We start from the raw sequence: 14,770 nt of genomic DNA on the forward strand, positions 1-14,770 counted from the left end.
GGAAGCAATATTGTAACAACATCAATAAAGATTAAAAAAAATTTTTTTTAATCTTTAAAAAAAAATAAACAAAATACATCTTTCACTAATGGCCTTGGCTTCTATTACACTAATCTTCAGACTTTGGGAAGTTATAACTTCTCTGATCCACAAGGTTTTCAGCTCCAAAGTGAAGGTGATATCATTCCCCTGAGAAAACTGCTTTGCAGGTAAAGTGACATAATTGTATGACAATGCCTAAGGGTGCCTACACAATGCCTACAGATTGGGACATACTAAGTCTCGGTCCTTCCCCTCCTCTGAGAGAACTCTTCTGAGGGTAACGTTAAGATGGTGCTGAGGGGAGCTAGAACAAAGGCAGATGGGTTTTTGAAAGGCAATTCGATCCTGCCCACAGCACAAATAAATCCATCTGCCACAAACACATCTTTTTTTTTTTTTCCCAAGTCTGTGAGGCACACATCTCTCCACAACGGATAAACACTGACACCTTCTGGAGGAAAAACGCATCTCTTCTCTTGGATTCCACACTCCTTCCAATCTGGTTCAGACGGTAAAGAATCCGCCTGCAGTGCAGGAGACCTGGGTTCAATCCCTGGGTCAGGAAGATCCCCTGGGAATGGCTACCTGCCCCAATATTCATGCCTGGAGAATTCCAAGAACACAGAAGCCTGGCGGGCTACAGTCCATGGGGTCACAAAGAGTCGGAGACGACTGAGTGACTTTCACTTTATTTCACTTCCAATCTGAAACCCTAAGTTTCTTAAAGCTGCATTTTGCCCTTAGAGAGCCCTGGGCTGGAGTCTGTCGGGGCAGGAATAGCCAGGTCCCATGAAGGTATCCGATAAAGCTCTCAGGGGACTTCCCTGGTGGTCCAGTGGCTAAGCCTCCACGCTCCCAATGCAAGGGGCCTGGGTTCAATCCCTGGTCAGAGATCTAGATCCCACATGCCTCAACTAAGAGTTCGCACGCCACAATCGAGAGATCCTGCATGCTGTAACTAAAGATTCCCCATGCTGCAACTAAAAAACAAAAAGAAAAGAAAAAGATCCTGTGTGCCATAACTAAAACCCAGTGCAGCCAAATAAATACTAAAAAATATTTTTATTATTAAAATATTAAATATTTTAAAATTTTCCAAATATTAAAAAAAAGGCAAAAAGAATCTCTCAGGAGCTGATGAAAGAGCCGCTTCTACCAAACACCGCCTTACCTCTCGCCAGCCTCCCTCAGTCAGCAAACAGGGCCTAACCATACTCCCTGAGGGCCCGTGAGGAACACAGAACAGCCTCACTCACCCCAGTGGCTTCCAGCCGCTTCTCCAGCTCCTGGCACCAGCTCCGGTACTGTAACACCTGAGGCAAACGGAGCAGGACCGGGCAATGGGCCTGGCTGGTACCCATGGCCCAAAGCAGAGGTCCCCCCAGGGTCATGGGCAAACCCCTCGGTGAATAAGGGGCCAGGTGACAGGAGTGAGGGAAGGCCGTAACGTCTTACAGCTTCCGTTTGGTCATTTAATAATACATTCTCTGCAGCTCTTGTTATTGGAGAAGCAACAAGTTCGTGGGCTCAGGAACTGGCAAACCTAAGGTCAGGTCCTATTCTAGGAGAGCAAAGCTACATGACTGATGGAAGCCCCATGAAGGGCGTCTTTGAAAGGACGAGGTCAGCAGCTGGTGGAGAAGTTGGGAGCATCACAGGAGAGCTGTTTAGGTGTTGCCACCGTGTGGCTCTGGGCTCCGGCCAACCTCATCCATCTCAGCCCCCAGCCCCAGGGGTCCTCCTCTTCCCCTTCCTAAGAGAGTGGCCGCCTCACCTTGGCCTGCAGCTTCCTCACGAGAGCTGCTTGCCTCTGCTGGGCCTCCTGGGAGCTCTTCAGCTTCCTCCATGAGGCTGCCTGGTTCTCGGCCATCTGCTGCTGCAGTGCCAGCACTTGCTCTTCCAGCACCAGCTGCAGGGACCGGGGCTTCATATTGTTCAACCCAGGGCCCCCTGTCTCCATGGGGGCCCTGGACAGCAAGCCCACCGGCCCCTAAGCAGCCAGAGGCTGTTCACTCCCAGAGTAGTCTCTGAGCATCACAGTGTCACTTGGACCTCCTCTTGAGCTGGGGACCAAAGCACAAATTGGAGTTGAGAGAACTGTCTAGATGACTCACATGTATTCAGCAAATACTGATAACCTCTGGCAGACTTGGATTGGACGAAGTAAATAGGTTCTTTTACTACAGGACTCCTCAGAGCTTTTAAAATACTAAGATGGACCTAATCACTACAGGGGGAGCCATGATGAGTGGCTAATCCCCAAAGTTATTGGACCATGACACAGGGACGCGTGTTTCCTGGCATGCCTTCCGAAACTCTGCACCCGACTAAGAGCTCCTAGTTTATCAGTGCATCCCTCGTGCCTGGCGCAGTGCCTAATAAACATCTGCTGAATGAATCACCAAAGGTGCTTTTAGGCTGGCTGGGGGATGGGTATAATTACAATACAGTGTGGTCTGTACAGTAATAATAGATCACAGGATAGTATGGGAAGACAACAGATGGGCATGTGACCCAACCTGGGGGACTGTGAAGGTGTGAATATCATCATCATTGTTTTGTACCTGCTAAGTCGCTTCAATCATGTCTGACTCCTTGCGACCCCATGGACTGTAGCCCGCCAGGCTCCTCTATCCATGGGATTCTCTAGGCAAGAATACTATAGTGGGTTGCCATGCCCTCCTCCAGGGGATCTTCCTGATCATTGTTAATACTTGTTAAGTGCTTCTATGGGTCAGTCACTTTGTTAAGTGCCTTACACACACTATGTCAATTTGGCATCACAAGAATCTCAAAGCATTCCTATGACAGTTAAACATCGGTACTACTTTAATTCTTCATGCGTGGATGAGGACACTGAGGCTTATGAAAGTTAAGTCTTAGTTAAGAAACTAGAAAGATTAAACAATTTGTCCTATTTCATACAGTTGATGTTTGGTTGACTAGGGATTTGAACAAGAATTTTGACTCTCTGACACAGAATAGCAGGCATTTCGGGCAGGGGATCCAAAATAGAGAGGGAAGAAGGAACCAGCCTCAGGAGGATAGAGGAGGAGCAAACTCACCTCACCCGCCAGGAGCTGGGCCAGAACCAGGCAATGGGGGCCAGCGGGGGAGGCCAGCCTAACCAGTGACTTCAGAGAGAGCCAGGAGAGGGGAAGGCAAGATGGTCAAGAAGAGTTCGGGGTGCTCATCCAAGTTCTGTCTCTAAAGAGCTCTGTGACCTGGAGCAGGCTAGTTCCCTTTAAGGTTCCTCATCAAAAAAATGAGGGGAAAAAAAATGAGGCACCCAGCTGCATGACCTCTGAGTTTCTTAGTCCTCTAAAACAGCTAGGGCTGGCGGGGAGGTTATAGAGTTCTCTCATTTTATCAGCCCTGAGATACCCATCAGCAGGGCTGAGGAATATCTGTATTTCTAACTACCTATCATGAAAAAGGTCTACTAGAGCTGCCTTTTTGGCAGCATCAGTCTCCTAATCTGAAGAAAATGGCATATACAGCAAATGCAGATACAACATTTGCACATACAGTGGGAGTTTCAGGGCCCCAAGTCCCTTTAATGCACCAAACTGTTGATTTCCCACCAACGCTACCTTCTATCAGGTCCTTCCAGATTTATTCAGGAATAATTAATCACTTTTATATGTTTTAAAATTTATATTTAATACACAGAGAGAATGTCTATATCTTATTATCTGGCTATCTTTTCCACTAATTTGTGAGTTCCTGATAAGGCAAGAGCTGACTAATTCATTTTGGTCCTTAGCCACCAGGGCTTCCCAGGTGGTGTTAGTGGTAAAAAACCTGCCTGCCAATGCAGGAGACAAAAGAGACGTGGGTTCGATCCCTGGGTCAAGGAAGATCCTTTGGAGGAGGGCACGGCAACCCAATCCAGTATTCTTGCCTGGAGAATCCCATGGACAGAGGAACCTGGCGGGCTAGTCGACAGGGCCACACAGAGGCAGATACAACTGAAGTGACTTAGCACGAACATAGGTTGTCAATGATGCACAATGAAGAAATGCATGTGGGCCTCATTCCCGGCAGGTCTAAAGCCTTAGCTAGAGGTTACAAGGTGGACTGCTGGTTCTTTTCAATCACTGTGTGGCCTGTACAATGATTTTTAAGAATTCAAATTAGATGCCAACATTTACCCTTGGGAAAATACACACAAAAGTTCGTATTTCTGGTTCCTTTAGAAAATCAGAGTATCCAGTGAACCCTGACTCTCATTCCTACAAGGGCACAACCAGCTGCAGTGAAACAGCATCTGTCCCCTTTAGAGAAGGCAGCTCTTCAGTTCGCCTCAGTCTTGGGCCCCTGCCTGGCTTTGCCTCTCTCTCATGTACTGATAGCAGATTTCAGTCGTCACGTCATTCTACTTGTGCTATTGTTTTTCTTACAGCAGTGTTAGAGAGGAATACTCAGCTTCCTAATTTATATCACCTCCTGAGCAACTGCAGACAGCTGAGTTTATAGAGATTCTACCAGACAGCAAGGAAACAGCATAACGTAGGAAGAGCAGAGTGGTACCAATAACAGCTTAGGGGCACCAGCACCCCAGGCTGCCTCTTCCTGGCTGACCAACTTGGTTGCTGTGCTGTGCTTAGTCTCTCAGTTGTGTCCAACTCTTAGCAACCCTCTGGACTGTAGCCTGCCAGGCTACATGGGGATTCTCCAGGCAAGAATACTGCAGTGGGTTGCCAAGCCCTCCTCCAGGGGATCCTCCCAACCCAGGGATTGAACCCAGGTCTCCTGCACTGTGGGTAGATTCTTTACTATCTGAGCCACGAGGGAAGCTGAGTCCTCCCTTTCTGCCCTTCCCTTCTGCCAACCCACCATGGCTGTGAAAAGCTGACTCAACCTGTCTCTTCTGGTTAGAGGCACAAAGCTGCTGGGAACAGCTCTTACTGCCAACATCACCAACAACAAGGGTAGCTCTCAGTTGCTTCAAGGGACCGGAAGAGCCTTTTCTCTCCTAACACTGTGGGGGCTGGGCCAGGCTTCTGCAGAGTCTCAGAGGCCCTCAAGACTCCCTTACCCTCCTCCTTTGAATCCTTTCCCTCAAAGCATTAGGCTGATCCATACGAAATTGCCGATACATGCCCTTTTTTAACCTATAAAAGATAATTTCATGTAATTCAACCTAATAATATTATATGTTGTATATATTTCTAATCATATATTTATGTATATGCATGCATGCTAAGTCGCTTCAGTCGTGTCTGACTCTGTGCGACCCTATGGACAGCAGCCCATCAGGCTCCTCTGTCCACGGGATTCTCTAGGCAAGAATACTAGAGTGGGTTGCCATTTTATACAAGCCTAATCTATAAGCAGCCCTCCCATTGTTCCTGGAATTCTATTAAATCTTCTTTTAGAATAAGGCTATTGTTAAAGTATATACACTATTTTAGAAAATGACAGTAACACTTCAATAAAGAAATGGAATTATATTAGAATTATATGATTATTTTACTTTAGCAGATAATTTCAAAATTTACAGCTATTTAAAAATTAGTCCCAACCTCTCCTTTTACAGATAAGGAAACTGAGGCTTATGGAGATGAAGTGATTTCATTTTGATCATACTTTATTTATATGCCCCATTTACCTCACAAAATGACTTGACATTGTAGCAAATATACCATACTAACGTACAGACTGATGCTGGGACGGATTGGGGACAGGAGGAGAAGGGGATGACAGAGGATGAGATGGCTGGATGGCATCACTGACTCGATGGACGTGAGTCTGAGTGAACTCTGGGAGTTGGTGATGGACAGGGAGGCCTGGCGTGCTGCGATTCATGGGTCAGACACGACTGAGCGACTGAACTGAACTGAACGTAAGATGTTACTAATAAAGGAAATTGGATGCAAGGTATATAGGAACTTGCTGTACTATGCAATTTTTCTGTAAATCCAAAATTGTTCCCCAAAATAAAGTTTATTTTAAAAATGATTTAAACAATTTTATGATTAACTCCACCACCACCAATTCCCACCCCACCCCCCCCACCCCACCCCCACTAAAACAAGAGTAAAAAGATGGAGGCAACAGAGAAAAACTACATCAGGAATTTTTCTGAAATTGAGATTTAGCTCGGAGCTTCCTCAAGACACAGTCCAGCACCTTTCATTAACACACTGTCAGATCAGCCAGTGAATAAGTAAACTAGCATAGCTCCAAAAGAAAGGTAGGTTTCAATGTCTCTCAGGAAAGGAAAAGGTCAGAAGTTGGCAAGAGGGAACAGGCTGACTTGCATTCAATGAGACAATGGATGTCGGTGTGCTTTGTAAACCGCAAACCATTGGATAGATGTTATCATTTCTGCAGGTAAAGGAAAAAGATTCCCTTCTTTCATAAATTAAGTTATCCTATAAACACTCATGAATTCCAGCTTAGTATCAGATAACTGGCCACAGTGATACAGAAATAAATAAGGCTAACTTCCAACTTTTGCTAGGAACCAGATGGGGAAGGGCAGTGACCTCTGAACCTAGGGTGAAGAGTAACATAGGTTATATTTTGTCTTCTCTCATCTAGATTCTTTCAAAAAGTGATTTAAATAAACTTGAAATAGAAGCAATGCCACCTGAACTTGGAATACAGATGTAAATGTTAGGAGGACTAAGCTGAGGACGGGTATTATTGAACAGGATTTGTCAGAGCAAAAAAAGTAAAAACACTCGAGGCATGGACATTTTATCTCCTGAGAAAAGAAACGATATATATTTGTCTGCACAGACAATTTGTTTCTTATCCCAGGAAAAAAAAAAAAAAAAAAATTAGCATACAGCTCCTTATATAAATCGCATATGTTGGGGCTCTCTCTCTGTCCTCCTCCCACCTCTAAGGCTTTCCCTTTAGTCTCCTCTGCTGGTTCCTCCTCATCTCCCCACCATCTAAACGCTGGAGGCCACATGCCATATGGCATGGCCAAAAAAATAAAACAAACAAATAAATAAATAAAAACTGAAATAGTGACTGATTAGGCCATTCAGAACCCTCCAGTGGCTAATCAAAGAGTAAAAACCACAATCACTATATTGGCTTACCCCGTCCTAAGTATTTGATCCCTGCCTCCAATTGTTTTAATTCCATTTCTTACTCCTCTCCCCTTTGCTCACATCCCTCCAGCCACACAGCCCTCCTTGATGTACCTGCTTGGAACACACCAAGCCACACACTCATCTAGGGCATCTTCTAGTTATTCTCATGATTGGCTCCCTTGCCACCTTCAGGTCTCTGTTCAAATGTCACCTTCTCAGTAAGGTATTCCCTAGCCACCCAATATAAAATACCACCACTCCTACACACACACACAGGTATTTTTCTTTCTTTTTTTTAAATTGCCATACTATGTGCCATGTGGGAATCGCTGAGTACCCAGATCAGGTAAAGGAACCTGTGGCCCCTTCAGTGAAAACTTGGGAGTCTTGAACACTGGACTATCAGGAAAGTCCCTGGTATTTTTCTACTTAGCTTACCATGCTTTACGTGTCCCTATCTGAGTATTATGTGTAATATAGCTAACACAACGCAAATTTCTCAAGAGCAAGAATATTGTTCTTTGACACTATATTCTCAGCTCCTGGTATATAGCAGGTACTCTTGAGGCATTTGACCAAATGAATGAATACAGGAACTCTAGGCAACACGATTCATATCAAACGTCTTGCAAAATGCTGATAGCTCTATAATCTTCTAAAGGGAAAAAATGAACAACAAAAAAGAAAGAGATCATGTAGTCTGCATAGCACTTTACTCCCTCACAACAATCGTTTGCAATCTTCATAAAAAAAGAAACCCTTTGAGAAGAAATTAGTGCCTTCATTTTATGGACAAGAAAACTAGGCTCGAAACACAGAAGGAACATAACTGGTCAGCAGTAGAGGAGACACTGAACCCCAATCTGCTTCCAAGGGCTTCCCAGGTGGAGCAGTAAAGGATCCGCCTGCCAAGAGAGGACACGGAAGAGACACAGGTTTGATCCCTGGGTCAGGAAGATCCCTTGGAGGAGGAAATGGCCACCAACTCCAGTATTCTTGCCTGGAGAATTCCATGGACAGAGAAGCCTGGCGGGCTACAGTCCATGGGGTGGCAAGGAGTCAGACACAACTGAGCACGCACGCATGCAGGCAATCTGCTTCCAACTCTGTGCCCTTCCCTTACATCATGCTTCCCCTAAGTCATGAAATATGAAATCACAATTCTGTGAGGGGCACTTTCTAAAGGATGTGAAATAATGAGTCCTGGGTCTTCAGCTCTTTGATGGAAAAGGATCAATGAAAGGCAGAATGTCCAGCAGCAGTTTCTGGCATTGGTTTGGTCATGAACTCACTCAATTCTTCTTTCTAAGCCTTCTCATGTGCATCATAACTCTGGCCTCCATAATTCATGGGCCTAAAGTGAACACCAATTTGACAGACATTTACCAAACCCAAACACGGTCTAGGAATTATCACATGCTCTGGGGAGGCATAGCCTAGAATTCATGTCCCAGCTTCATTCACTTTATTCTTTGTGGGACTCTAGGCAAATCGATGTAACAGAACCTTAGTTTCGTCATGCACAAGATGTGAAGCTATAGAACCCACCTTATGGAATTGCTCTGACGATTGAATGGGCCTTTACAGGTAATGGATTTAGTAGCACCTTTGTGACTATTCAGTAAATATTAGCTATTATTATGATCATCACGTGCTAGACCCTAGGATACAGCTGAAAAAGGCAAGGCAAAACGCCCCAACAAGTGCACGGCTGTAAAAGAGGAGGAGGAAAAGCTAACTCGGTGCGATGTGTTCAAGAACACAGCAGCGAGCTTACTGCGACTGCAGAAAGCGGTTAGAAAGATTTCCAGGGAAGTAGTATTTAAGTTGGGTCGTGAAGAGTGAGAGTTCCAGAGTGGACCTGCCAGGTAGGACTGGACTTTCGGACAGATCACATGCAAAGCCCCAAGTGCAGAGGAAGCCGCAAAATTCTGGGATCCGGCAGCGGGACGCGCAGGAGAACACAGCGCCGCGTCTGATCACTTCGGGCTCGGGAAGATCCCTTTCTGCGCGCACTGGAGCCCAAAGTGGTGGCGGCAACAGGACGCGGACGCACCCGCCTAGGACAGGTCCCAGCCCCTCTGTGGGCCCTCAGGTTCCTCCCGGGGAATCGGAGGCCGCTGGCCAAACGAGATTCCTTAAGGCGCCCTGGGCAGGCCGACAGTGGGCGTCGGACCGTTAACCCGGTACCTCCCGCCTTCCCTTGAGGCCCCCACCTCACCACGCTCGGCTCCTGCAGATTCCCAAGGTGCTTCTCAGCGCCAGAGCCGCGGAAGCCTCAGCTAAGGCCGGGCCGGGGGCGGGGGCCCACCGAGGGGCTGGGGCGTAGGCCCCGCCCCCCAAACTCCCGCCCTTTCGGAGGGCCCCGCCCCGCCGGGAAGCGTGCCTACGAGCGGACTGCGCCGCCTAGGGGGCCTCCGCCATGTTGAGTACTGGCAGCCGATTTACAAGAGTGGCTTGTAGTGTCCCCTAAATGGGGACAGCTAGGGTTTCTGGGTTCCAGCAAGGAAAGTTTTGGTAACAGAAATAAACTTGCCCTCAATCATACCCCTTTTGGCTTCGGGGTTACACAGTGCGCATGTGTAAGAGCGCCGGTTCTAGGTGCGCCTGCGCACTGCGCCTCCCACAAACCCGAGTACAATTAACAAATGCGTGAAGGATAAGCAAACTCGCTGCTGCGTCGCTATGCAACCTTAAAAACCTGAAGCGCCAAGCAGCTTCAGGCAACACAACATTCACACCGTAGTTGCTCAATGTGGTTTGAACACGCATGGCATTGCACAGGGTTTCTTTTTGCCTGAATATCCTGCATCCGTTCGGAAAAATGCAGTTTGCTTGATTTTCTGCGTGAGCCTGACTTTGTAGAAGACTAGAAGCGTTATTCCCATAAGTTTTGTGCATAAATAATCAGTGCACTTTTCTAGCATTGTAAAATTCCATTTACCTGTCTCTCTTCTCCATTCAGTGGTTCTAAATTTCAGTGTGTGTGTGTGTGTTAGTAACTCAGTCGTGTCCTACTCTGAATCGTGGTAGCCCACCAGGATCCTCTGATCATGGGATTCTCCAGGCAAGAATACTGGAGTGGGTTGCCATTCCCTTCTCCAGGGGATCTTCCCTATCCAGGGATCGAACCCAGGACTCCCGCATTGCAGGCAGATTCTTGACCATCTCAGTCACCAGGACTTGGAAATTTTTAGTTGGAGTTAAAAAAAATAACTGGGGAACTTCTTCAAATGCAGACTCTCGGATTCTAACACTAGAGTCAGTGTTGTGAGGGAAGAAGAGATCCCAAACGTTTGACAGAGAAAAAGATGCAAAGACTCAGTTGTGTGGGAATCAACACTGGAGAGATATTCCCCTAACAGGTTGTGTGTAAGTGTTCACTACAATATTTGGAATGTTACACACATTAACTTAAGGGTTTTTGCACATACTTTTGCCATCTCCTGGATCAGTTTACCCCAAACTTTTGAATTAGCTGATAACGTCTCCTCCTTCAGGTCTCAAACGATAATTCTTTAGCTAGATCTTCCCTGATCATGCTATTTAAAGTAATACCCTATCATTTTCTATCGCAGTTCTCTTTTCACAGTACTTTTTACTTGTTTTGGTTTACCTATTATTTTTCTCTCAGGTGGCCCTAGTGGTAAAGAGCCCGCCCACCAATGCAGGAGATGTTAAGAGACTAGGGTTCCATCCGTGGGTGGGGAAGATACCCTGGAGGAGGGCATGGCAACCCACTCCAGTATTCTTGCCTGGAGAATCATCTGGACAGAGGAGCCTGTTGGGGTACAGTTCATAGGGTCGCAAAGAGTCCAACACGACTGAAGTGACTTAGCACACACGCTCTTGAAAGCTTAAGCTTCATAAGAGTAGGAGACTGACTTATTCCTAGCATTTAACAAAGAGCCTGACACATGGTAGGTGCTAAACAAGCATCCATGGAATGAATGAAGTCAGATTCAGTGTTACAAAGGTAAATGACATAAAACCCATCAACGAACCACAGGATACACTTTAAGACCAAGAAGAATATAGGTTTCAGACTATCCAGACATAACAATAAAGGACAAATGGAATAGAGGAGTATTAAAACCAGGGCTTCCCAGGTGGCGCTAGTGGTAAAGAACCAGCCTGCCATTGCAGGAGACATAAGAGACGTGGGTTTGATCCCTGGGTTGGGAAAATCCCCTGGAGGAGGACATGGAAACCCACTCTAGTATTCTTGACTGGAGAATCCCATGGGGTGGTCCACATGGTCTCAAAGAGTCGGACACGACTGACACAAATTTAGCACACACACACAAGATTAAAACCAAACAGTAATCTTTGATCTTTGCAAAAGGAAATTCGTTCGTTCATTCTCTTATTCATTTACTCATTCACCCAGTAAACATTCTGAATATCTATTCTGTACTAGCATTGGATAATAATACAAGGTATTAACAGCAAGTTGGAAATTGTATTAAAACATAACGAGATAGTACAAGTGGGTATTTTGTCTGGGCCAGAACAGAAAGAGGAGTTAGCTGATATATGAGAGCGGACAACATGCCTGTTAGAGATACTGTAGGCTTTGAGAGTACATCAGCCTTCAACTATCCTATCCTAAGTGCCAGGAACGTTTAGAACAGAAAAATGTGTTCAGGGAATTCCCTGGTAGTCCAGTGGTTGGTATTCCACAATTTCACTGCAGGGGGCCTGCGTTCGATCTCTGATCAAGGAACTAGGATCCCACAAACTGCATAGTAAGACTGAAAAAAACCCACAAAAACTGTTCATCTACAACACCTGAATCGCTTAGGATCCAAGAGCCCTGTAGGAAAGACTTAATCCAGCTACAATTAGAGCCTGGCCATGTTCAAACCTGTCTGATGAACTACAGTTGGGGGAAGGCCTCAAAGGAGGGTGGATTGGACAGAGAGGTAACAAACCAGTTGAAAGAAAAACAACTCTGGTCCCCTCCAAGTGAACTGGGGTTCTTCCTTTGTGCCATAAATTCCATCTCTGGGGATATGCTTTATAATGTAACCCTTTTCCAGGGCTATAATGTGGATTCTGAACCCCAGACTTGCTCATTATTTATAGATATTCCCCCTACCCCATGCCAAGAGGCTGCCTGGACTGATTGACTTTCTTTCTTTTTAAAATTATATATGTGAACTTTCAAAGTGAGGGGTTAAAAAAACATATACATATATTTTTTTCTAATAGTCTAAAATCTATTTTAAAGTTATTTAAAAAAAATATTTATTTGGCTGTGCCGGGTCTCAATTAGGGCACATTGGATCTTTGATTTTTGTTGTGGCATGTGGGATCAAGTTCCTTGACAAGGGATCAAACCCAGGACCTCTGCATTGGGAGCACAGAGTCTTAGCCACTGGACTACCAGAAAAATCCTTGTTTCAAAGTTCTTAAATCCTTTATCTAAGGTGTCAAGAGAATGGAGGATAGAGAGTTTGTGTGGAAACATTTCTGGCTGTGAGTCCTCACCCTTCTTGGGAGATGTAATGCTCAAAACAAATGATTGAAAGAGAGGAGTTCTAGGAGGGTTTGAGGTACCACATCGAACCCATTGCAACTGGGGAGCATAATGACTGGATCCACCTCCTGCTCAGGAAATCTATCAACAAGAGACAAGCCTGTTAACTGCTTTGGTGGCAGACTTAGGAGAGTGCTGCTATATCGGGGTTATCCTACTCTCCCAGAATGCCAGATGTGGACTAAGTAAAAGAGAGCCTCCATAGGCCTATCCTGGGTCCTCTTCAGCAGAGCCTCCTAGAGGAATAAAGGGACTCCAGACATAAGAAGACAAATGACCACTGACAGGAAGAGATGCCTTTGCTAAGAGGAGTGCAGGAGATGGGTCCAGCAGGGAACCCCTGGAGGACCCATAAAAGTTCCCCGTGATGCTTTGTTGATGGACAGGAACAGCTATAAACATCTGCCAAATCCAGAAAGCACAAAGTCAGCTACGATACTAATTCAAAGAAGACTTTTCTGACCCCTTTCTCCATTTTCCTCTCCATGTCAACAGCCTGAGTGACTAAGGTGGGCTAAGGATAACAGAGGGGAAAAGTTGAAAAATAAAACAAAAGCTAATAAACTCTAAATAATTCCCCTCTTTCTCACTGCAACCTAACTGCCTGAAGCAGCGCTGGGGGCACCAAAAGAGTATAACATCTTGTGGGACTTCCCTGATGGTGCAGTGGGTTGGAATCCACCTGCCAGTGCAGGGGACACAGGTTCAATCCCTGGTCCAGGAAGATCCCACATGCTGCAGAGCAGCTAAACCTGTGCACCACAACTACTGAGCCTATGCACCTAGAACCTGTGCTCTGCAACACGAGAAACCACCACAATGAGAAGCCTGAGCATCAAAACAAAGAGCCCCTGCTCTCCCCAACAGAGAAAGCCTGGGCAAAGCAACGAAGACCCAGCACAACCAAAATAAATAAATAATTTTTTAAAAAGAATATTGCATCTTGTGTAGATTGTGAACAACTTGCTGCTTTCCATCAGAGTCCATTCATATATCATTAAACAAAATATTGATTAAGCACCCATAATGTGTCAAATCCTATGCTAGACTCTGGGAGAGACTGAAAGAATAATAACACATGGACTGTGCCTAAAGCCTCAGTCCACAGACTCACATGAAGGCTGGTGGGTAATGTATATTTCACAACCTACAGGGTAGTAAATTCTATAAAAAATGGAGTGGCTAACTTTGTAGAGGTGGTGACATTACAACCTGATTATGAAGGATAAATCTGCTGAGCAGACAAAGATAGGAAGGGTGTTCCAGGTAATGTGCATGAAACGGTGACATGCAAGAGCATGGATTATTGGGGAATACTGGGGGTTTCCTCTGTGCATGCCTCTGGCTGATTCTGCCTCTAGATTGGATCTTAAGAGTCTCCTTGGATTTATAATTAGATAATAATACAGTCCTCTTCATCAAGTGGGTCTCTTCCCCTCGATCCTGACCCTGACTCAGTGGGCAGGTCTCATTCCACTCCTTTCCGTTTTCACTGACCAAGTCAAGCTCTATGTACCCACTCACTCAAGCTTGACATTTCTTTTTTTTTGGCTGCACCAGGTCTTAATTGCAGCATGTGGGATCTTCAGTCTTCATTGCAGCATACAGGATTTTTTAGTTGCAGCATGTGGGATCTATTTCCCTGACCAGGGCTCGAACCGGGGCTCCCTGCATTATGAATGCAGAATCTTAGCCACTGGACCACCAGGGAAGTCCCAAGCTTGACATTTCTTGATGTGAGTGCCATCTGCTCACCATCATTCAGAGCCTGGGCAGTAAAAGCATGTACAGGGACAGCTCCCATAGGTCCTTTGCAGGGGACATGGGTTCAATCCCTGGTCTGAGAAGATGCCACAAGTCACAGGGCAACCGAGCCCATGTGCCATATCTACTGAGCCCACATGCCACAACTAGAGAAAGCCTGCACGCAACAGTGAAGACCCAGTCAGCCAAAAATAAATAAATAAAAATTTAAATGAGCCCGTAATTATATTCTAACCTGAGACTCTATCTGCTGCTTCAGGTGATACAGCGATTAAAACTCTAAGAATCTGGACAGGAACCAAGAGGAACATGCCAGGAAGAACACTGGACTTGGAGGCAGACACACTCCCCTGGGTTTGAACTTCTG

At 45.7% G+C, this 14,770-nt stretch overlaps 1 protein-coding gene and 1 non-coding gene across 6 annotated transcripts in view; both read right to left on the reverse strand.

Moving 5' to 3' along the window:
* Positions 1-9,462, reverse strand: part of CEP250 (centrosomal protein 250) — a 47,238-nt gene extending 37,776 nt beyond the window's left edge. Inside the window, exons 1-3 of one of the 5 annotated variants that reach the window (XM_027558703.1) lie at positions 9,319-9,462; positions 1,817-2,105; positions 1,299-1,355 (exon numbers count right to left, since the gene is read on the reverse strand). In XM_027558703.1, the coding sequence (XP_027414504.1) occupies positions 1,299-1,355; positions 1,817-2,002 (243 nt within the window). In that variant the 5' untranslated portion in view covers positions 2,003-2,105; positions 9,319-9,462. Of the gene's footprint in view, positions 1-1,298; positions 1,356-1,816; positions 2,106-9,313 lie in introns of those variants that run through there. The other 4 variants (XM_027558702.1, XM_027558704.1, XM_027558705.1 and 1 more) reach the window with 4 other exon arrangements.
* Positions 9,463-14,277: 4,815 nt separating this feature from the next.
* Positions 14,278-14,350, reverse strand: TRNAM-CAU. Its single transcript has one exon. It is a non-coding gene; the product is annotated as a tRNA-Met (tRNA).
* Between the last annotated feature and the right edge of the window lie 420 nt (positions 14,351-14,770).

The sequence above is a fragment of the Bos indicus x Bos taurus genome, chromosome 13 (genome assembly GCF_003369695.1).
Source record: "Bos indicus x Bos taurus breed Angus x Brahman F1 hybrid chromosome 13, Bos_hybrid_MaternalHap_v2.0, whole genome shotgun sequence".
Classification (NCBI taxonomy): Eukaryota; Metazoa; Chordata; class Mammalia; order Artiodactyla; family Bovidae; genus Bos; species Bos indicus x Bos taurus.